This window comes from Syngnathus acus, chromosome 15, assembly GCF_901709675.1.
Source record: "Syngnathus acus chromosome 15, fSynAcu1.2, whole genome shotgun sequence".
Classification (NCBI taxonomy): Eukaryota; Metazoa; Chordata; class Actinopteri; order Syngnathiformes; family Syngnathidae; genus Syngnathus; species Syngnathus acus.
Window position 1 is genome coordinate 10,415,196 of NC_051100.1, and position 24,561 is coordinate 10,439,756.

The 24,561-nt window shown below is 39.5% G+C and overlaps 1 protein-coding gene across 5 annotated transcripts in view; it reads left to right on the forward strand.

Annotated features, from left to right (window-relative positions):
• The window catches only part of LOC119134558 (arginyl-tRNA--protein transferase 1), a 31,124-nt gene that overhangs the window by 953 nt on the left and 5,610 nt on the right, over positions 1–24,561 (forward strand). For 2 of the 5 annotated variants that reach the window (XM_037271347.1, XM_037271349.1), the window contains exons 2-10: positions 117–180; positions 306–368; positions 492–595; positions 705–923; positions 3,097–3,302; positions 6,452–6,580; positions 9,776–9,808; positions 14,223–14,404; positions 17,482–17,581. In XM_037271347.1, the coding sequence (XP_037127242.1) occupies positions 117–180; positions 306–368; positions 492–595; positions 705–923; positions 3,097–3,302; positions 6,452–6,580; positions 9,776–9,808; positions 14,223–14,404; positions 17,482–17,581 (1,100 nt within the window). Of the gene's footprint in view, positions 1–116; positions 181–305; positions 369–491; positions 596–704; positions 924–3,096; positions 3,303–5,342; positions 5,472–6,451; positions 6,581–9,775; positions 9,809–14,222; positions 14,405–17,481; positions 17,582–24,561 lie in introns of all 5 variants that reach the window. The other 3 variants (XM_037271352.1, XM_037271348.1, XM_037271351.1) reach the window with 3 other exon arrangements.

Sequence of the window (24,561 nt, forward strand, 5' to 3'; positions counted from 1 at the left end):
GTGAGAATTATGAAGAGCATAAAAGATATTCTCATATTACTTCTTTGGCTCTATTCTCAAAGTAATCAAATGTATTTCAGCATTGTGGCTTGATGATGCAAACCAATTTTCTTCAGGTATGTGGTCTCACTCCATGACAGTACAAGACTACCAAGACCTCATAGACCGAGGATGGAGAAGGTACCAAGCAATTTATTTATGGCTTTCAACTATTTTCAAATCACACACTACCGTAGTGAAGCCCAGTTTAACCTCTTTTATATATTTTTAGTTTGACCTTATCCTTCTCTTTTCATTTTGAATAGAAGCGGTAAATATGTTTACAAGCCCATCATGAACAAGACATGCTGTCCACAATATCCTATCAGGTAATGGATCTCCAAACATGATCGTGTAATCTTGTATGCTCATTATTTGTATTGATTAGATGACTACTGGAAATATTAGTTTTAAAGCATTGTAACCAGAACTGATTATCTGTGCTCTTCAAGATGCCATGCTGTGAAATTTCAGCCTTCCAAATCCCACAAGAAAATCTTGAAGAAGTTCAATAAATACATTTGTAAAGGAGTAATACCAAAAGAGCATGAAGTCGGTGAGTATCCTTGTGAATATTTCTTGTGAATATGTTTTGTGCCTGTTTTTATTGCATAATTTTATCCCCCACTTGTTTTATGTAGATTATTTTTTTTTACTTTTTGTAGAGCAACCAATGGATTCAGTGTGTGAAGTTGTAGGTTCTAAAGAACCAAGTAAAAAAATGGAGTGTGCTATTACCAACGTCCAAAAGGAGTTAGCAGAGTGTCCGGCTGTGACAAATGTTGAGACGAATGAGGCAGACGTCACTCCAACTGGCTCAGAGCCATCTAGAAAAGAGCCAGCCTCTGTCTCGGAGGGCAGAACAACCACAGCCCCAAAACCTGGTAAGAAATCAAGTTACATATTATGTGACAGTCCTCTTCTTGGGTGGTTAGGAAAGCTGAAACTGGAGCGGTGGTTTTATTGTATGTCCTTATTACATTGTCATCTTATCTCTTCTTCCCCTTCAAAGAATTATAGGTGGTGCCACTAGGTAGCTTTAATTACATTTTGGTGTGTTTCCATCAAAGAGTGACTCTATTTCAGTTCTGGGTGCGGAGCTAATGTCAGATTACCAAAGTACATGAACGCTGTAAACAATGCGACTGTGTAAATAGCCAGTGAATCTGATCGAGCATTCTCAAAGTTCGGTACCAATGGTACGCAGGGCTCTCTCTGACGGTATGTGCAATAATCATTGAATATTGTTGCAAGCCTGCAGTTGCATTGAGGGAGTTGTTCATGAGCTCTACTTTTCAATAGTTTGCAATGTCATGAAGGTAACAGTGTGGGATTTGTGATGGGTTGTGCAAGAAAAAAGGCAAAGAATAGTAGAGTTACAGTGACCACAGTGAAAGTGGTACTTCTAGTTTCTTGTTTTGGATGGTTGTTCGTCTCTGTGTGCCCTGCGATTGACTGGCAACTAGTTCAGGGTGTCCCCAGCCTACTGCCCGATGACTGCTGGGATAGGCTCCAGCACGCCCGCGACCCCCGTGGGGACAAGCGGTACAGAAAATGAATGGATGGATGGATAACCTCTACCAGGATGGTGAACTGATTTCACTTTGTGCACTTTAGACCCCAATAATCTGTTTGAGTACTTTTGTACTTTCTGGCACTCATCTTGAACAGAGGTTTAGTTTATTCTGAAGGCAAGTTAAGCCATTAGAACTGGCTTCAAACATATTTCCTAAATAAATATACCACAAAAACAAATCACACATCAACCTTTTCTTGCACTGCAAGTGCAAAGTTCTTACAATACAGTTATCACAATACAACTCACATGCCTAATACTAATGAAAGTCTGTCTAATCATGTAATACTGCTCTATTTACCCTTTCACAATTTATTTGTTTAATAAAAGGCCTTCTGTATTAATTAATGTATAACCCGCTCAGTCAATTTTGTTTTCGGTATCGCTGTGCCCACGCTCTGTTTCAAACAAACAAAAAACGAAAAGGTTAAAAAAAATGTTGGTGTGGAAGGATCTAGCTTTCACAGAAAATCATACTTCAAATGTAATACTTAACATAACGTTGTTATTGTCCTTTTGTTGCGGATGATTTTCCATTTTAACCTACACGAAGAAAATTCTGTCATCCCCACAAAATTGCTTCTAAAACACAGCTGAACTACCAAGTATTGAACAGTAATTTAGTCTGATCCTAAAGTTACGCTTTAAAAATGCGATCAGACTTTGTCACATGGGAGGATTGTGTTATTGTGACATACCGGTTTGTGCCAGAAGGAGGTGGTGTTATAACTTTGCAGCCACATTTTATATGTGTGTAGCTTCTTATTAATCCTCTGCTATTATTCTTAGGCTTAATGTGAAATATTGTCCTTATACAATACTTTGCAATGGGTTAATAAAGATAATACAGTCCCATTAAACACAGGAAGGGACACTTCTGGTTCTACAGTTTCATGTGTGAAGACTGCGCTCACGTCTCACTAATTAGAAGAGAAGCATAAACAAACTCTACACTTGAGCCCGGAATTGACACTGGCTGACCCCTTTGCAGACTTAAAAATTGTCAACGTATACAGGGGAGCCTGAAAGTGTGTCATTTCTTTATTTTGTGCTGTCTTTCATGGGAAATCATATTTCAAATGTAATACTTAACATGACTTCGTGATTGTCCTAGTTGCAAAGTGAACTGATAGTTGCGTCTGGCAATTTGCCAGGCAGGAAATGGTCCTCGTTTCCTTATTGCTCCAAACAGGACGTGGGCGTGTAAACTGTTGACACGGGATGCCCGGAGAGCGGGAGGTCTTGGCAAAAGATGGTGGTGGAAAAGGAAGAGCAGAAGAAAAGGGGGTGAGGTGGGGGTGGAGACAAGACTGCGTCACCACAGAGAATGTTAATATTATAAGTCACAATGTGAGGGTGACGTCAAAAGCAGATAATGAAAATGGAGAATGTGTTTTTACGATAATGGCAACACACACACACACACACACACACACACACGAGCATTGATTTTATTACTGTCTGCTCTCTCTGGTGTGCAGGTATAGGACTAGACCCCAACCGACCCCCTTGCCGAAAGGCCAAAGAGTTACGGAAAGAGCGGCATCACCAGAAGGAGCAGATGAAACATACCAGCGGTGGGGTCTCCTCCACTAACCCGCCTGCTGCCACTAAGACAAACCAAACCAAAACCCTGGAAGATCTTCTCACAGAGACATGCCCTGACACTTCATCTCATTGCTTTGAGGTAAGCGATAGTGGTTTCCATTCTGATTTTGTGTGACTTGCAAGAAGCATTTGTCTGTCGTGGTGATTCCAACAAAGCTAAATTCTTACATCCATCATCATTCGGTTCAGTGACCTCACAATGTTTATTATGTACAGAGGCTAGCTGGCCAAAACAGAGTGAGGGAGAAAAATGCCATGTTCCCTTTCAATCAAAATCAATGAAATTACAGACACACCACTGAATGGGTCACGTTACACTGATGAGGACATTAAAAGCACGGATCCCACATCAGTATAAATGAAAAGACATGAAAATTAACCTTTAGTAGGGAGTCAAAATTATTTTGGAAATATCCTTGGCAAAGGACCTAATATGAGGTTGGCATAGTCACGTCATTCTTGGTCATAACCACGACTCGAAACAGATGCAAACACTGTCTTTTTGTTGACACACCCTTCCCATGGATTCTTGAGGATGCATAAATAATCTGGATTCAGGGGCTTAAACTTTACTAGGTCAGAATGAGTACCTCTGGCCAAGCACAACACTTTATATTGAAAAGCACACTGTCCAATAGTGGCAGCTTCTGTAATTTGATCGCCACGCTTGACATGCTGTACTTTATGTAATATGGTCTCATTATTCCTGGACATTCATATCTAAAATACTGTAATCAATCCTGGATTGAGACTTTTGATTTAGAACACGCAATGCTTTGAATAAATGCTTAAATTCTCTGTATTTATTCAAAAGACCTTCACATAGGAAACAAATTGGGAATGGTCATAGAGCACTGACAAGAGAATTGTTAGTAAGTTAGTTAGTAAAATGGATTCGAAAATATCCAGATTTTGTGACCACATATTTGTGAAATGTTGACCATATTTGAAAACAATAGTCAAGCAGTAAAAGCAAAAATCAAACAAAAGTTTGGCGTGGCTTTGCCTGAAATTTAGATGGCTTAATTGACATTCACATTTTGACATGACTGCTGTGAAATCCGTGGTGTTATAGTTTGTCACTAACTCAATCGGTATATATGTATCCCAATATATTGTTCCTGTGTCCGTTTGTGCTGGTGATGTTCAGCTCTCAGCCACCAGAGGGCAATGTGATGACATGAATTCTGCGCCCTCATGACAAGATAACGCTTTCAAATGCCATTTTCACTGGTAACACAGCTTTACAATTTGTTTTTATTTTAAAAAAACGATGGCAAAATAGTTAAGTCAGTGATTTGGAGTTAATGTGATTCTTACCAGCCTTCATATGAAGTGGAACACAGTCTAAAAGGCTCCCTTAACTAACTCCATTTTACAATATGGTCAAGTGAGTAAATTATATTGAAATCTAGTGTGAAAATTTTTCAGCGGAGTAATTCTTCTTGTTTGTCCCACCAGTATAAAAAAAAATATATATATATTTTTTTGTTATAGACTAGGGTTTTGTCCTTGTATGGTTAGGGAAAGGTGCAAGTTGGATGACATTTTCAATTCATCAACTTATAATTAGACTTACATTAATATTTTTGGCTCTATTTAAACATTCTTGGCCAGCCAAGTATCCAACTAATTGTGTAATGTAGTACTATTATGATAGCCCGACCCCAACATCCAAAAACATCTCACCACTATGGTGTGACTTGTGGCGTGCCTCAAGTAGTTCATCCTGTCAAAACACATCTTCAGCACTGGAGCATAATTAAAAAGATTGAGCTGGGGAAATTTCCTTACTTTTATAAGGAATCGTTAAACTTCGAAAAAATGGATGCCAATATTCACATGAGACTAGGCTTCTTCAGTCCAAATCCATTAAACTGTAGATTCAAGCCCCCATTCTATCAGCCGAGAAGACTCAATTGACAGAGTGTCTTCTTTGGCCAATAAAAGCTTCTGGTTGAAGGAGTGGCTAGTGACACAGAGGAAGAGAATAATAGTAATTTGCTTGGTATTAGAAACACTTACACATGTCACAATGCTTTCGAAATGTATCTTTTTTAAATATTTGTACCTCCCTGCTCCCCATTTTGATAACTATTATCTGCTCGTTTTTTTTAAGGTGAGGCTAGTGCGCGCCAATCCCCCTTGCCCGCAGTTCAAAGCCTCTTTCGACACGTCCTACCAGGTGTACAAACTCTACCAGATGGCAATTCACAAGGACCCTCCTGACAAACCCTCCGAGAGCCAGGTCAGGGGGTGGCATAGGTCAAGCTGCTGTTGGCCTTCCCATTGCGGGTGGGAGATGATAGATAGGCATCCAGAGGAACAAAAACAAAATAATAGTTATATAATCAGAATTATTTTGAGTACAATCATTCCTTCGGTCTTTTCAAAGAGTCCTTTATATTATTTGGGAGAGACGTATTGTCTCTACTCTTAAGTGTACTACATATTTGTCGATGATTCATGCCTCTTCACGGAGTATCAAAGATGTCACTATAAGTGAAAACCATTACGTTTCAGTTGAAATCACATGTATGTGTCCAAAAAAAAAAAAAAAAAAACGACAACCAAAAAGGGAGATAATGAGGTGAAAATGTTTCCATACGCCATGGTTGAGAGCAGTGTTTCTCCAGGTGTCTCGACTTGAGTCAGTCGGTAGGCTATTTGTTGTGGTTTGGATTTTGAGGGCTGTCTTGACAACCTAACCCCCTCCCAGTTTTCACAATAATCTCATTGGTGCTCCTTCTTGTGCCCAAATTCATGCTAAATTAGGTGGATAGAATATCTTGTAAAAGGGCAGAATAATTCAAATTTATTAGGAAATTCTACATAATCATGTTGGGAATGTTATGCCACAGTAGCAGCTTGCCTCTCCATAAAAGTGACACAGAAAGGAGTCTCAGATTAGCGCTGGAGTCTTGTTCATGGTCCACTGTGCAGTCTTTGTGGAAAAGGAGTTATTGCAGTTTGACAATATGCTTCCATGAAAAGGGTCAAGGTTATTGATCGAAAAGTCAGAGAAAGGGTTAGAATGCTCAGTCTGTGAAAACATATTGGTCCATGCACTAGCCTCATCTTCAAGTTGCTTGTCCAAATGTGACTTCTTTTTCTACAGCAAAAGAAGGAATATACTGTACGTGAATTCTGGCGGTATCCACCTCCAAGCAATGTAACACAGCACTGGCTGACCCTCATTGTTTCCCCTTTTATACTTTGTGCTTGAAGGTGAGGCTAGTACCAGTCAACTTTGAGGACCCCCAATTTACCGCATCCTATGAGCAGTCTGTGGCCCTGTACAGCCGATACCAGATGGCCATTCATGGGGATGACCCCAGCGAATGTAGTGAGAGTAAGGTACTGCACGATTTTTATTCTGCACTCTCTGTAGGATATACATACTTACTTGGGTTTAATTTACTGTGGCAGTTTGTTGGTAAATAAATCCAATCAAAGTTACACTATTCTTCTAGTCTACTTATAATGTGTAGTTCTTGTTGAAATTTGACTGCAAAAGAGTGAAATTCCAAAGTAGAATGCATATTAAACCAAGACCCATTAAACAATGTGAGCTTTACATCCTCAGTGCGTGATCAATAAATTAAATATCAACCATTCTTATGGTTTCTAGCAGTGAGCAGTATGTGTGCACCTTCTCCAATAAATGGAGAAAATAAAGTCAAGTCAGCATGTCGAACTGTAAAACATTTTCCACAAACTTGAGTAGGCCAATTGTTCCTGAGGGCTGGAAAAATAACTAACTCCCCAAGCTTTCTGCCAGTAGGGCTGAGTAAACAACCAAAATCTTTGTCTTGTAAAAAAATAAAGCAATTTATTAATTGTAATGGCAGCATGACTTGGGAAGGAGGCAATGGCAGATTCTTTCCCAGTGCTTTACACTTGAACCAGCTTCAGCTCAGTTTTATAACCATGGAATTTGTCGGAGATGTTTTGCAAGTAGACTTGGTGATGCATATTGTAGCAAAGAGCGCATTGTCAGCGGTAAAGCAACCGCTTTCAAGGTGGCTCATCATTTGACTGATTTTCGTAGTGACTTTTATAGTAGCTGACTGTAACAGTTGCTAATGGGATGCATTTTAATGCCAACCAACCTGTCATGAAGGCAAGGCAGAGGTGAACTGCTTTGCAGTGTTTGTCTCACCTCTTTTCTCCCCCCATACCTAGACGAAGTCATATATTTCCTGTCATACCATACCTGGAAAGGCAACGGGCGTTATTCCTTCCACATTCATTCAAAGTTGATGCACATGCTTTAAAAAGCACTACAAAGCACACAGTTCACTTAGCGTGCCTACCTGTTTTGGTGAGCCGTGACTGGCTTCCATCACATGTGGCTTTCATTGTCAGGAAATGAAGGAGAAAAAAAAAACGGTTGCAACTGTATCCCCACTCCTGGAAAAGAATCTTAACTTAAAAAGGTATACATGAAAGGGAGCAAAAACTCTAAGAATGGTGATAAGGGGGATAAGTAGATGGGGTGAGGGAGAAAAGAAAATATTAAATTTACTGAGATTATCTTTTTAGTTTCGTAGGATGTTCAAAGCTATTAAGAAATGGGTTTAACTTTAGTACAATAACAAAGATCTGTGTCCACCGCCTTTTCTCATATGGCACATATAAAAAATCTAATCTAATGGAGGCATATAGCACAGAAGAAATCATGATTTTCTTTCACTATTATTATTCTTATTTAATTATTTTGGTTCTATTCTACAATCTGGTGCAGTGAGCACCATTACAGATGAATCTACCATTAAATAGCCTTGGAGAAATAGGCTGAGTGTGTTTGTGTGTGCGCGTTTAATCCATTGTGAAAAACACACCATGTTTAAAGAGCACAATTATGTAGGGTCCGAGGAATTAGGTCTGAACAAATGAGTGTGTTTATACGTACCGTATGTGTGCATTGTAGACTCTAATCGTGTGCAGATGAGTGTTTACTGTTGGAAAGGGGAAAAAATAGGAAGTGATGTGCTCCATGTGTTGCCAATGAGGATGTTCCAGAGGGTACTCGAGACACAATCTGTTTGCAGACTGTTACGCGGTTGCATCATACATAGGAAACTGGGATTGTATTCACAGCAGGCCATGGTCACCGGACCTGCATATTAAACGGTCTGGAAATATTCTTTTTTTACACACTTAGTTCATGCTAGAAATATTGCACCCTTGTTAAGATTATTTAGTTCGAACTGAATGTAGTCCAGTAACCAGACAGTGGTTGCGAAATCACTACACAAGCAAAAGTAGAGCGGTGGCAATTATTTCAAGGTTTTTACAAACACATTCATGCCTTTGTGAAAGTTTCTTTTATTTGCAATCAAATAAATGGATGAATAAGTTGTTGTTTGGAGACTCATGAGACTCATGCATACTTACTTTAGCACAGTAAATTTTAAATGACAATTCATTACCCACAGCTGTTTTTCGTAACTGTTTTATGTGAGTTTTCAATAAAAAGTGTTGTTGTTTTTGCCTTCTGAGGGTACTGCCCGTTGGGGTTCTTTGCTGTTGGTAATGTGTTGACTCTAAAGTTAGTTGTGGAAAATTACAGTTTACTGGCAGTCTTAGTATTGTAACTATTGTTCTTGTCATGAAAATATCAATTGAGCGCACCATTAACATAATCTAAAGCAGTCCAAATCTTTTCCACCAAGAGCCATTTGTTGGATAAATACACAAACTGCCAGGCCAACTCAAGTGGTGTACTACTTTTGTGGAGTATCTCTTTAAAATGTTATCACCTGGATACAAATAGACTGGCAATACGTATGCGTCTATTCATTTAAAAGTTGTGATGATATAAAAAGAAATTAACAAAAGGGCTTTTCTGTTGTTACTGGTTCTTTATTGAATTATGTCCTCAAGATGTAGATCACCTGCAAACACTGCTCTCAACCCTAGCATAAAATGCTCAAATAGAAATTCTTTACTGTTGTCATGCAATGTGAGTCTGCCAGTGGCAAAACAAACATTTGTTGAAAAAGAACTCTCGCGCTCCCTGAAGAAATAGCCACAATTATTTTCCCAAGTACCTAGACCAGGGGTGTCAAACTCATTTTTTTCGCGGGCCGCATTGTAGTCATAGTTTGTTTTGGAGGGCCATTATGACTGTCAACCCAAATAAATGTATGAGCACCTCATATTATATACAGTAAAAGCTACAAAACAAACTGACAAATAACTCATTTTCAAATCAGACGAGTAAAAACCTGGTCAAATATTTAAAAAAAAAAAGATATTAAAAGTGAAGACAATTTGATATTCTAGTAATGACACACGAATTTGATGCACAATTTGTCTTTGCGGGCCACATAAAATGATGTGGCGGGCCGCATCTGGCCCCCGGGCCTTGAGTTTGACACCAGTGACCTAGACCTATAAGGATGGAGAAAATAAAGACCAGGTTGAGTAAAGAGAAAACTTAGATTACTGACTTATTTCTATGACATTAGTAGAAATATGTATTTTATATTCTTTCTGATGTTTTGGTAATGACTCACTTTTTCTCTCCTCTGCGTCCCACTATAGTTCCGGCGATTTCTCTGCGATTCACCGTTAGAGGTATGTATTTCCTTTGGCCTTTTCACAGTTCTTTATTAACTCTTTTCAATAAGTTTACTTTTAGAATTGCCTTTTTTTCGCACCCTGCTTTACTTTCATTGCCAACACATTAACAGAGCAGGTTAATTAAAATTTAATTTCCTCTCCACTTCTTCATATTGAGCCACTCAGCTTTGCGCTCCACTTTCAAGCCCTCCAGCTAAATTGAATGAGTGGTGTTTAAGGGATACAGGAAAGGGGTTATTTTTTTCATACAGAGGAGTTATCTCAACTAGTTCGAGTAGAAGAGTGAGTTAAAGGTTAAATTGAAATGTGGTGTCCAGATTGCACTGGGATTGAAAAGATGCCCATGTTGGACCCAATTTCCTTTTTTCTTTGATCGAATGGGACACATTTGCTATGTGCTTCAGTATCCAACGGATGGCTGTTGGGTCTTTAAAGGTACCAATACTATCCAAAAACATTTTTTTTCCAGCGTTTCATGCATAATGTAGGTCAAAATTAGCATTTGACATGTCGTTTGTTGATTGTACACAGTAGTCGATAAAAAGCATACTAAACAAGCGCATACGCTTTTGCTGTAGTTGTGAAAGAGCATCCATTTTGATGCCTTTCTGTGAATCTGTGAAGGTCTGAAGCTGCAAGTGAGGCGTTCACAACGTTCATACCTTTGTTGAGCTTAACCCTATTTTTCAAAAGATTGGTATCATCGGAAAGCTTGCTAAGCAGACACTGACAACATGTCGTAATGTTGTCAATCTTTTTTTTTTTTATTAATTCCAAAGTTAAATGATAAAATACTACAGTTGTTTGCAGTGTGCACATATTCAAGTATAAACATACACGCTTCAATTTGCTTTGTCAAAAACACAATTCAAGTTAAAAAGTTGGACCCAACTTCCTTTTTTTTTTTTTTTTGCAAAACAACCCAACCCTTTCTTTTTACTATAATAAAGTACAAGATAATATACCTGTCTATACTGTACAGGCTTGCCATTCATGGCGTTCACATATCGACTCACCAATCCTTATCTGCTTTAAAATGATAGTAAGATCTGACATATTTGAGCTGAGATATCGGCAATTACCAATCAGATGAAATCTTTTTCCATCTTCAAATTAAGGCAAACAACGATCGAATCAGAGCAAATCGCATTTACTGTTCTACAGTACAATCCTGCTGTTCTAGGTGCCAGGTGTTCTGACCAACTTGAATAGCTGACCAAAAAAATGAGCGGTACTTTTTAGGCACCACCTAAATCTGACTGGATTCAGCTGGATCCATACAAAGTTTTAGGTATGAATTAAGTCTAATCATGGCCACCAGCTTGAAAATACTAGTAATGCTTTCATGGTAAAACTTGAGTCCACTTTGTAGCGTTGAGTGACATGTAATTGCCGCCAGGCATCACGGAGCACTTAGCGAGCTTTGCGAATTTCAGCTTCTATGAAACACCAGTGGACATAGCGTACGGCAACACCGGTCCTCAGACCCCCGGAAGGATACTTGGAACAGCAGCGTTAATTAGATTGAGGTGAACATAAATAATCCCTGTAGTTTGGTCGTGTGGCTTCCCTTGGGTCTTCCTTAATGAGCATCATTAGCGTTTTTAGGGCACAAGCTTTTATCACCTCGTCAAAGCTGCCACGTGCATTGAACAGCCTGTTCAAGCCAAGCACTCCGCGGCACACGCCCGCCCTCATGTGCTGGTTTCACTCACTTTCCTCCGATGAATTTAACATGCCATCTCTGCTCACATGACCCTCCGTTGCCCAACCCGGTTTTATTCCAGTCTCTGATCTCCCACCCAGTCCTCCCCACTCATGTCAGAGTTATTGTATGTGGCTTTTCTGTTCTACCTCTGCGTGTCGGCTTCCATCTGTTTCCAATCTGAGGGCTCGCTATTAAAATATATACACTCACCATGTTGGGGTGTGTGGTTCACATTGTGTTGTATTTCTTTCTAATGTATGCAAAAAATATCATTTCACTGTAGCCATAAAGGACATGTTTTGTTTGGTGCTGTTCAGTTTCATCAACATTTGAGAGCTTTCTTTTTAAAACAGGCGTTTTGAAAATACATATTCTGACACATCAATTAATTTGTCACATACACTCAGTTGTATATCTGTTAATGTGATGAACACCAGAACTTACAAAATTCAATATGCACTGTTTATGCTTTCAATTTGTAGTCATTGTATGATCTCCTTGTACATACTTTTTCTTATATTTCACTATAATGGGAATCTCAAGCTTGAAGTTCTTACATTGTCACTTAAGGCCTGAGAGAACTGGCAGCATCAGTACTGTGCAATCATAATTAATTTTCCAGTAGGTAATCATGTGGCACAGAGTTTGTGACTGACACTCCCACAATAAGAAATGACCTCAGAAAGGGATGCTCAACCCAAATATGTATGAATCAGATTAAAAGAGGACACAACCACTTCACTGTCATAGCGTACTGCATACTCGGTCCAGTTTTTTGGCCATATGCGAGTGATTTGGGGCCGTATGTGGAGCTTTGGGGTGGTTTGAAGTATTCCAGAGAAGTTTAGATTGTTTTTACAGTGGCAAGGACACAACCATTAAGATGTCCTGTGAGGGGACATGCAGGTAGGTAAAAGAGCATCCATCGGCCTTTAACATATGAACCCTACAAACAAACAAACAAACATCAAGCTATTACTTCTACTGTGCTAATATTGGTTATTGTGGTAAAAGGTGCATATTCTTAGTGGGGTGATGAAAATGTCTGTTTTATTTTTAAACACGTTTATTATCACGCATATGCACAGACACACATTCACGCACGCACGCATGCACACAGGGCCAAAACTTCTTGGGACCTCTTACAAAGACTCCAGTGTTTTTCATGGAACTTGTGCCAAGAAATAACAGGCTGCCTGCTTATACAGATGGACATGCACGCACACACTCACACTCGAGTTTTTTTTTATTTTTTTTTTTATACTTCATTTATTGGCTGCTTGCCAGTTAGTCAACGCTAATGGGGAGTGAACCGACAGCAACGCTTTGATGTCATTAGCATCTGACATAAAGCCCAAAAATACATGCATTTTCACATAAAAGTGAAAAGATTTGAGTTGATCTGACAGACAAGAAACTAAGCGATTTCAGTGCTGCCATTTTGACTTGAAATGGTAGGAAAACAAAGTCGAAGATAATTACATTGCTGAAAGTTCCATTTTGAAAGCATAGAGCTTTGTATGAAGTGCAGATACACTAACACAAGAGTCTTCTCAAACAGCTCTATGCATTTTTTCGGTCATTATGCAACTTAATTACATATTATACAGTAACAATCCCAGATCCAATTATTGTTGATAACTGCCAGTCGCATTTCTAATCTCACATTGCTAAAGTCACTCCCAGGACGAAACACTGGAGTCACTGTCATCTTTTTTCATGAGCACAAAGATGGAGAAAATACTTTTACCCAGACAACCATAGTCTATGATAAATTACACACAGCATGTGTGCTAATTATAGTGCGCTGTATATCAACCGCAACTGTCATATTAGAAGATTGAACAAAAACAAGTATGTGCAACAACACACATTATTTAATACCACATAGAGTGAGCAAGCATACAGGCGAAAGTTTGGCGGGGATCCACAGCTGGCGGGTATAACGACTTCTTATTAAAAAGTTCTCTCCTGGAGTGATTCTGAAGCCAGTACCAAGTCTCCTCCAACTCTGCTTTGCTATTGCACTCAGTCCACATTTGGGAGCTATTAGCAGCCTGTAAGTGAGGCTACTGTACACCCCCACACATAATATGTGAGGCCTGCAGGCAAAAAGAACCTCTTATAAGACCTTTATACACCACCACAATTGATGTGTAATTAAAAATGAATGTGATTTATGTGTTTTTTTCTTTTTTTTATGCTAGGTATGGATAGTATCCCTAAACATACTGTGAAAGCAATTCAAAACTGACCTCGACCCATTAGTGCAGGCTTTACCTTGCCAAAGAAGAAGTGCAGACTGTATGCAGAAAGTCAAGGCTGCTGTGAAGCATCTCCAGGAAAAAATAAATAAATCATGCATTTCCTGTCAAACGTTTTTAATGCAAATATATAAGGTATCCCATTGTTCTATTTAGAGTCGCGTCAAATTTTCAAACACTTTTGCCCCCTAATAATAGATGCTTTATGTATAAAATGGCTGCAATGATTTTTTACGTAATTAGTATTTTTTTTTTAAACCTCTTAAGACTGAACGTTTATATTTTGGTCACGTCTTGACAGTCTTATTTCGAAATGACTCTTTGTGTGCATGCATAGGTGTGTGCTTGCGGATAATATTCCAGTCATAGTTCAAGGCTTTTGCACTGTTACTATTGTAGTAATGGCAGTGTTTTTTTCTTCTTTATCCCATCCCAGGCCGAGCACTCTGATGATGGTCCTGAAATGGGTTACGGCTCCTTTCATCAGCAGTACTGGTTAGATGGCCAGATAGTGGCAGTGGGAGTGATCGATATCCTGCCGACCTGCGTGTCATCTGTCTACCTGTACTACCACCCAGACTTTGCTTTCTTGTCTCTAGGCTCCTACTCTGCTCTCAGGTTTGTTGCACTGATTGAGCTTAGCACTTTCAATTTCATTTTGCAGAACAGCCAAATTTGCACACACTTAGAATGTAAAATGTCACAGGTAGATCACATCATTTATATCTGCCTGTCTTTTATTAGAGAAATCTCTTTTGCTATGTTTATCCTTTTCTATATTGGCACCCCCTCTAAAAGTATTTTCTTTGATACAGTATCTTTCGGCATCTTACTGAATAGTATATACGTATATAAGATGTTGGCGAGGCACATTCCTTTGTCTTCACATTTGATTAGCAAAGGCAGAATTCCAATTGTGGCAGTTTTCTCTGCCAAGATGAAATTAGAGCACACATATGCGTACTACAGACGCATTTCTGGCAATTCCAGTTAAATGTACTTCCATAAAGTATGGGAAACGTTTTAAAATATTTCACAGATGTTGCTTTGATGATGATGATGGTGTACAGTACAGTGTGTTTGTGGGCGTCGCTCGTGTTGAGGGGGGCACCTTGGTGGTTCAGAGTGTACTGCTTCCCATCACTTTTTATTTTTAGTCTCAAGTAGAATTCAAGACTTAAACAAAGTGATTGGGCCTGGAGGAGGTTTTGGCCAGGAAGTACAGGAAGCCCACTGGACTGAAGTCCTCCTGCTTGTTTACAGACACCAGAGCTCAGATCTTTAATCATTTCTACACTTTGGTCTACTTGCTCTGGCTGGCTGTGCTCAAACCCTCCTTTTAAGAACACAAATATAGTCACCAATTGCAATTCCTGCCAATGCTGAGAGTCCTCGAATCCTTCAAAAAAAGTCTCATATTTGGTTTTTCATTCATGGCCTTCAAAATCCCATCCTGCCATTCCATAGGCACAGACATATCGCTATGCTTTCAAAACCAAAACAGATCTTGTGTACTTGTGTAATTCACATTTGGAAACTGAAGAGGGTGGTGTTGAGTATGTTCTTCCTTGAAAATCTTTCCGCTATCTATATTTTATACATATTTACATATCTATACACATTTGTCTATACAGTAACAAATAATTTTGGTGCTGATGCCTCACTATGCAGTACTTTGAAAATAATAATGAGGAAGTGGGGATCAAAATATGTTACTGTACACTTAAAGCTAATACTGTCCTTGAGCACTTTACGCTTTTTTTTAATGTCAAATTGGTTCATTCAGCATTTGTTCCTCCACTATGGTACAAATCTGTCAGATTGCAATAGCACAGACCTCTTCAGATCCTCTCACACATTTTAAATTGGATTTGGATGTGGGTTCTGACAGGACCTTCCAGCACTTGGTTTGGACTTGTTTTTGTGTCACCGATGTGCTGAAAGGTAAAATTCCTCTTCTTCAATGGAAGGTTTTGGGTCAAACAGGACTTTTTTTTTAAATGTTCAAACTTTTAAGTTCCACCACCTTAAAGCCCCTGTTGCTGTGTTCACAGTAATGACCTTCCTCTCTAGGTCAGTGATTTGCGAAAGTAATTTAAGCAATTTCACTTCATTGTCCTGAAAATGTATTTACTACACAAAATCTGTTTACACAGCAGCTAGTATATGCTGGTGGTGTAGTGACAGGCAGAACAATTAAATGCTCTTCCACTAGATGGCAGAAGGTACAATTACTAACCTGTGTATCTCTCCGTGTAGTAAAGCGTGGTCTCAACTAATCTGACCCAGATTTTACACCTAACCAAATTTGAGACATCATAATTTCACGTTGTGTAGTTTATATGATGTTTTGTGAAAGCACTGCTCGAGGTGATGTGTAGTTATTTTTGCTGCATCCTTTCCCCCCCCAAATACAGCAAATTCATACACACACTGGTCATCTCTACATCCTACCCAGCTAATTAACACATTTTTGATCATTTTTGAAAAAAAAAAAATCTTCCTTGTTCGGATGAGGCCTCACCTCCCTGTCTGTGTGTCTGTGTGCACGTGTGCATGCTCTCATCAGGGCTTGATAATTGGCTTGTGCTGGAGTGTCAGATGGCTGAAGAGGGGATAATAGTAAACTCAAGCTGCTGCCATTGGAGTGAGATTGGGGGTGTGAAGAGCTCAAGAGAAAGGAGAAGGAGGAGGGGGTCTGCAGTTTTTTTTTTGTGAATGGACCCCTTGCTTTTTTTGACCCCCTCACCACCACCACTCAATTCAGGCCTTTTGTAGTGAGGGGATGGGAACCCAGGAACCTGGCAGCAAGTGGGTGACCTTGTAGCACCTCGCTGTAGCGCCCTCTCCTCAGCCTTCTTTTCGCTTTCTCCAACGCGCTCTTTTATATTCTCCTCCTGCTCTTTCGCCACTTCTCTCTCCCCCATGTTCCCCTGGCCTGCTTTGTCCCATGTCTTATTTTTCAGAGCATCTATTTTATGTTAAGGCCTCTTTCTCTCACTCTCAAGTATTGAAAGAAAGGGAATTCTCCCGCTTCATTTGGGTAGATGAAAGGTGGTAGAAAGAAGGGTGAAACAAAAGGAGCTGGAATTTAGTTATGGAATGGCGAAGGAAATGGCAGATGGAAGGAGAAAATGGACGCTTCGTAAAAGGATGCAATTAAGGAAGAGACTACTGGGGGGAATAAAGAAAGCAAGACATTTACTGTATTTGAAGACGCTGTATAAATCTTCAGCGTTCTAAATCTCCCCTTTTCCCACCTGCTTTTCTGCTCAACGGCTCAGCGCCATTATAGAGAGAAGGTCATTGTTTTTGTCTAATGAAACGAGACAAGAAAAGCTTTGAGTTTGGGTGTTTACTTCCTCAACTTGGGTTCTGGTTTTAAATGTTTTGGACAATTTTGTTTCGTAATACCTGCATTAAATGCTGTTTGAAAAGGTGTATTGGGGTAATCCTGTTCGTATTTTATCATTGAAATTGTAGACGTTATTTGTTTACAGAATTTTTTGCATGTTCGACGAACACAGTAAATAAATTGGTCATTTTTATTTTAATTCCAATAATGTCATTTGCAATAATATGGTAACATACATCGTGACACTATAACTATAAACTATAGTTTACTTATATGCATACATACCCAGGAACTAAAATGTGCAATGATCTTAAAATGTTAACCTTTTTTTCCATTTTAGGGAGATTGCTTTCACAAGGCAACTACAGAAGCAGTCCCCAAAGCTGTCCCACTACTACCTAGGCTTTTACATTCACTCCTGTCCCAAGATGCGGTATAAGGTATTATTCTTCGCATCACATCATCACATCTGTATAGTCTTTTGTTCATTTGCTAGCTCGTTCTTACATTATTTCATGGAAAATGTTCCCATGCCTGTCTACAACTTAGTTCTGAGGTTTGGGCTAATAATTACACATGTGCAATATATCCACTAATGACTCTGCAAAAGAGGGCAATAAGCATTATCCTTAATCCAAGATACACAAAATCCAATTTCCTTACAGGCAATGCTAATAAAAAAATTCTTATGGAACAGTGGATGACTAGTACAAAAAAATATATACAATAACACAAATAATATTCAAATATAAAAATGAGTGGAAATTTTAATGCAAATTCATTGAAAGGGAAAGTGTCTTACAATTTAAGGAGATAATTTAATGATGCAAATCAAAATGATGAACATAGAAATAACTCAGAGGAGTTTGCATTTCTATTTGTGGAGTCAAACTGTAAAATAGTTTGGGTTGAAACAATGTATGTCGATTTATAATCCCATTTAAAAAGAGAGAAAGAGATGCTTTTTAATATATACAGAAATGAGTTGTGCGATCACAAGGTGTTTATTTATTATTTATTTGTGAACTGATTTATTATTGAGTTGTTTGTTTGGTGTTAGTGCTTTTGTATGTATAAAAACTCTGACTACAAACATCAATTGTATTAATTTTTATTTGCAATTAGTCCTGTAAGGTAAAATGATTTATAATACAGTAGATTAAGATCAGTAAATACTGCATTGATTAGTAATAATGAGGATACTGGTAGATAATTAACCAACTGCCATTAATGAAGGAGAGGAGTAAATAAATTTCACTTCTTCCCACTACTTTTCAGAGACAGAATTCTTTGATCAATATTAATCTTATCTTATTCCTCGTCATGTTTTGTCTGAAACTACTGTTTCCAGAGCACCTGAGCTGGAATTTCCCCCTTAACCCACCATATCGGTTCTTATGTGTCTGCAACTGCAATATCATTCTCGGAATCTCCCCACTTCTTCCTTTTTAGGGGAGGAAGACAGAAAAAGGGTGAGAAGGTTGCCGAGTTCCCACCTTGGGCACTTACGTTCCCTCAGAAACCCTCACATGTTGCTTGTGCTGCATACACTCACACACTCGCTCCCTACATTAGTCATTTGCATATGAGCCAAAGCAGTTCATTAATGCACACACATACTGAGAAGTTGTTCACAATGGGGTGCCCCTAAAATCAAGCATCATTGGATCGGAGGTTTACTCATTTCTGGATTTCATTCTTGTTGTTTACCTTGTAAAAGCAGTAGCAAGTGAACCCTGCTGGACTCCACTCGAAGCTCTTGAACAACATGAATCCTCATTTTACTCACCAACGTCCTTTTTTCCTTTTGTCACATCTTCGTGAGACGACACTAATTTGGCACATCGTAGGACAATAGCAAGTTATGGCAAGATTATATTATGCTCGTGTGCTTTGTAAAATTCAACTTTTTTTTTTCTTGCTTGCACTTCCACATTATTTAGACATACAAGTGAAGTCGTTGTGCTGTTTAGCCAAGAACAGACCAACGCGTGAAAATGAATCTTGAGTAGTGCCAGTACCCAAGAGCAGGGTCACTCCAGATTTGGAGGCCAGCCCAGAAAAGGCGGCTGCCTGGCCAGTGTCAGACCATCCCCTTTTGTTGTCAAATCTGAGACTGCGTGTCCCACTGGGCCTTCCTGGTTTGGCTGGTGGTTTTGTGGATGGACGTGACATCCCGCCCCTGGCTCTTGTCCCTGTTTCTCTAGCCCTCCCTGGCCTTCTGATGTTGAGCTGTGGAGAGCAGGAGGTGAAGATGTCGGACGCTAAATGAGTCCAAAGGTCTCAGCTCTTCTTGCTTCTCTTGTTCATCTAAATGAACAACACTTGAGATAATACATCCATAAATTATTCCAACTTGAATAGTGGCCTTCTTTTTTATACAATGGTCTTTTCTTTCGTCTGTATTGAAACTTCGAAAATATTTTCTTTGCCTTATATTTGTAGTTCACACTCAACCCGTCTCCTCCCTTGGTACAGAGTTGCAGGTTCTAACTTGCAAAACGTCTCAGATAGCAGTCTGAATGCATATTTTCCCCCAAGGGCCCCGTTCCTGCAGTATGTTATGTGTATGGGAATGTGACCTCACATTCTCGGTGTCACTTGTACATCTGGGCAGATTAAGAATGACAGTGAGTGAGTCTGCCCCCGTAGCCATCTTTGTGTAACACGCCTGTTTTCTTAAATGTGGGGGTTTTGCCTCTTTCTTTTTGACTGTATAAGACATTCTGAATGGTGCCATACTTCTCACAGTTCCAGACAATAGACAACTTTCCAAAAATAAACTACCATTTTGGTTGGGGTGAGAAAGTAAGCAAACAGATGACGCCATCAAGTATGGTTTCATTCAGAGTTAACCATGACAGCACGGTTCTTTCAGAGTCTTTGATGGCTTTATTACAAGACTTGTTGGCATTATACATGCATTTAATTAAAAAATTTCCATTCAGAAAAAGCCTTTCTGATTAATTTTTGACTTGAGGTAAAGCTTTTTCACTTCACTCTGCCCCACCACTCTGACAAATCTTCCAACTTTGTTTTTCCTCCATTGGGAAAGACCACCAATGGTGGATGTACCTCTCAACAGAGACATTTTTTTTTTTTTTAAATTAACTATTACCATCCCCTTTTTTGCCACATCAACACTTTTCTTCTTACCTTGTAGTTGTGTATCTAACAAATCACTAACAGACTACAACCTGGTCTTGCGGCAACCAGCACTTGGCACCCTCCGGGAGTACTGCTGACAAGGTGAGGGTCTGACAGAGCAAGGTTCAATGGGTCAGGTCAGGGGGAGATTCTCTCGCACTGTGCATTGAACGATGCCGTTCGGGGTGTGAGTGGGAGCATGGTTGCAACGAGGGGGTGGTGCGAAGGTCACAGAGCTGAAAGTGAGAGTTTGGAGATGGTGTCATGCTGAGCAGATCCAGAGCCCTCTAGCTGCCAGCCAGAGGTGTTTGCCTTACCATTACATTCACCACTATTTATTTTTTAAAACTGCCAGAGCTGTTCCGCCTTTTGAAAAAACCCAAAAAGCCTGGTGCATTAAGATCTTTTGATAAGCATTTTTGAACTGCAATTAGAAAGATGTTTTTGATTGCTGGGAGCATGCGGTTGGCTTTTGAGCTTAGTTGTAGTTGCACTTAGTTGTGGCTAAGTTGCAGTGAGTGTGAGACGGAGGTCAGGCTTGCCTGCCTGTAAAGACCGAAAGTGATAAAGAGATAAAGGTGCCAAAGCTGTGAACCGATCCCCATAAAAGCTATACCATCGGTTCTCAGGAGTCAGTTGAAATGTGATCCTGTAAAAATATTTTCTCCTCATTAACCTGTCATCCGTGGAGCCGTAACGCATTGCTGGGCGAGGCAGAGAAAGGGGTTGAGTGGGTTGCTGTTGGGATTATGAGGGCTGTCTTGGGGCCCCCACAGCTTGGATACTTTATTTGAAGACGGTGCTGTGGTTATGTGTTGACTAGGGTGAAACAGCCTTAGCGGACATTGTGTGTTTAAACTGCAGCACGTAGTATAAATCTCCCCCAAAACATAGACTCCAGACGTGTTCAGGACATTTACAAAAGGACCTCCACCACTACATAAATACACATCTTGTTGCAGACTGCAGTGAGTGTGTGGGTTTGTGTGGGTCCCTATTCATAGTCATGTCTTGTTTGGACATGTCTTTCATTGGTGCTATCCTTGTGTCCAGGCTGCTTGGCTCTTCGTGTTATTTGTCTAGCTGCATGTGTATGTTTGTGTATCGTGCTGTTTATGTGTTTCCATCAACAGCCACATGCTTCAGCTCTACCCCCTTGTCGGGCCTTAATGTGGACATTTCAACAAACTTGAAAATAATGAGTGCAAGAAGATGGTTGGAAGGATCATGGCCCATGTTTGTTTAGTTTTTTTATTTATTTATTTTTATGACTGAGATTGGCTGAATCTGACCCTAGGTCACACCACAGATTCAGACCAGGTTGAGCTAAGTGTGCGTGGCTCGGAGTCACACTCGAACTCTTTGGAGGCCAATTAATTCATTCCACAGCCTGAATGAAAACAACTTACTACAAATGATCTGCACACATTTGACACATCGACCGTAACTGTTTGTTTGGTCAAAAGTGCTTGAATGTGTTGTTTGTACTCTTGACCAAACTCGATAAACTAGAGGTTGGGTGAGGGAAAACTTAAGTGATATTAGCAGGAAATAAGTAGCAGATGTGGGTGTTGCAAAGAAAACTCACACTATGGACACCAAATCCAGTCTTCTCATCTTGCCTTCAAATAATTCTTAAAGCAACCAACTTTGCATCTCATGCCGTTTGCTTTTACTCTCACATGATATGGCACAAAATTTGATACCCGAGGTCCTGGTTTAGCTCAGTAAGTCCCAAGACTTGTGAAAACAGAAAATTGAATAAAATATAAAGATATGGGAGGTGCATATTCTTGGTTTGCACCCGTGGATGCAGCAGATATAGTAAAAGCTAGAGTCTTTAATTTGATGTATTATTTACAAGGTCTTACACTTATCAGTTTAACAGTCAAACAGCTTCTGGAAAGAAGCTTTTCTGGAAGTAGAGAGGTTGGTGAGCCTTCTTCTCAAGGCAGAAAGTGTTTAGGCTCCAGGTGAAGTCCTCGTAAAGGTAGACCACAAGGTTTTGGTAGTTGGAGACCACTTCCACTGCCGCAGTGAGCAGGGATGTGAGGAGGTGTCTCTTCCACCAAAAGTCCACCACCGTGTCAAAGTTTATTTTTGCTGCAGTCCACCAGATGTTCTTCCTCCACTCTGTACTTGGGCTCCTTGTTGTTTGTGATGCATCCCGTTATTACTATAGTGTCTGCAAACTTCACTTAGTAGCTTGGTCATTTTGCTGAGCAGTCATAGGTGTGTAGCTTGGTAATTTTGCTGAGCCGTCATAGCTGAGTCATGTTAACAGGAGGGTGCAGACTTGGGGAAAGCTGTTAATGAAAGTGATGGAAAAGGAGGTGATGTTACAGATCCTAACACTCTTTGTCAGTTGGTCATGAAGTCCAGGACCCGGTTCCCCGGTGATGGATTCAGTCCAAGTATATTCAGCTTTTGCACCAGGTTTTTGTGGGAACTATCAAGTCTTGGTATAAATTTGTATTTTTTATTGTGCCCTTTATTATTATTACATATTTCTGAAGTTACTCCAATTCTTTAATGTTATTACATAAACATTCAGTTTCTGTCAGTTTTAATCAAAATTGTGTCGTCAGATTGTAGTCTGGAAATGGAGATGGTAAAAGAAGATATTGGTGCCGGTTTTCACAAGGATTCCTTTCTCATATTGTAAAGTGGAGTTGATTTAGGCATCTGATTATTTGCCATTCATACAAATCATCTTTATTGGGCTGAAGCAATGCTCATATCTTGGGTTGAATAAGAAAACAAGGCCAATATGGATTCTTTCTGTTAACACAAAAGAAAGTTCATTCTGTCAGCATTTTTCTAGTTATTTATGTGCATTTAACGTCTGTGGACTGAAAAGCTGTTAAATAGATAAATAAATACATTTGCAAGCATAGGGTCTTGATGATTGTGGTTGACATTCAATCTTGAAGTAACAATAGTTTTTATAGAATAAAAATTACATAAGAAGCATAACACAATGGAATACATTTATTGACACCAGTTTGCACTGATTAGGTTTCTTGTGGTTTTCTTCTTAGACGTTGCACTTCTGTATTTTTTTACCCCTTGTCTCACCCTCTGTCAACTTGTTGCTTTTTCCATTACCTTGAAAAGTTCCATCTTTTCATCACTGGACTGTCTGTGCTAGCTTTCGGCCTGCCCTCAAATCTATCCTTGTCTTTGTTCCATTTATATGCCTTTTCTGCTTGTTCTTTCATTTGTGTTCCTGTTTTCCTTGTCCTTGTCTCAAGCTTTGAAAGGTTGCTTTTCACCAGCGTTACATCCATATCTGTCCAGACATGCTTGGATGGAATGAAGAGAAAGAGACGGATGGCGACTGATCGGATCTCTTCCCAGTAATCTTAAGGCCCCTTTTCACCAAAATGACCTGGAACATTTTATTTTGTGACACAACGTGTCCGTTGTTATTTTGCATCTACACAATTTTAATGTCATTAAAGCAACAAAGCAGATAATTTGCTACAATTTTACATTTAAACACGGATTTTCCTCAAAGACATCCTCAGTGAGATCAGTATTGAGACCTTTTATTTCTTTTGGCTCAGATCCACACAGTAGTTGGTCTGTGACATTATAGAGGAAGACAAACAAGATCATTTTTCACTTCAGTTCATAAAACTTTCCTTTGGACTTCCTTTAATATTCCTATCATGTTGGACTGAAGGTATCAGCACGGAAGGAGATCTTATTGAAAAAGTATCTCTCATCTCCCTCATTACTCCCACGCTTCCTGCTTGATTTGAGCTGCTTAGGCTTGCTTTACCACACAGGTGTGCGAGTGTCTCTTTCGAGGTGTGTTTCTCTGCAGTGTTGAAGGAATCCCTACAGGTGAGCTAGAGTGTGTGAGTGTCAAGCAACTTGTGCTGACAGTTGTAGAAGGCTGTTGGGACATGGAGCGCATCAACTTCATGTGTGTGTCCATTACAACTGCAGCTTCAGAGCATTCCACCTATGGCCATCTGTTAACACGAGCACTTTAACCAGACCAATTTCCGTTTTATGCTACATTGTTGTTCTTGTGTGATAACATGCATTTGCTGATTTCATTTCCTTTTGAAGATATATCAACCAATTTGGTATATTATAATTGTAAAAATGTATTGTAATACAATACAATACAACTTCATTTATTTTGCGCATTTTACAACAGGGGCAGCTATAACAAAGTGCTTCGCAAATAGCAATAGAACAACCACAAAAACAGGGAATTCATACACAAATTCATATACAGTAGTTGCTTTTTTTCAAA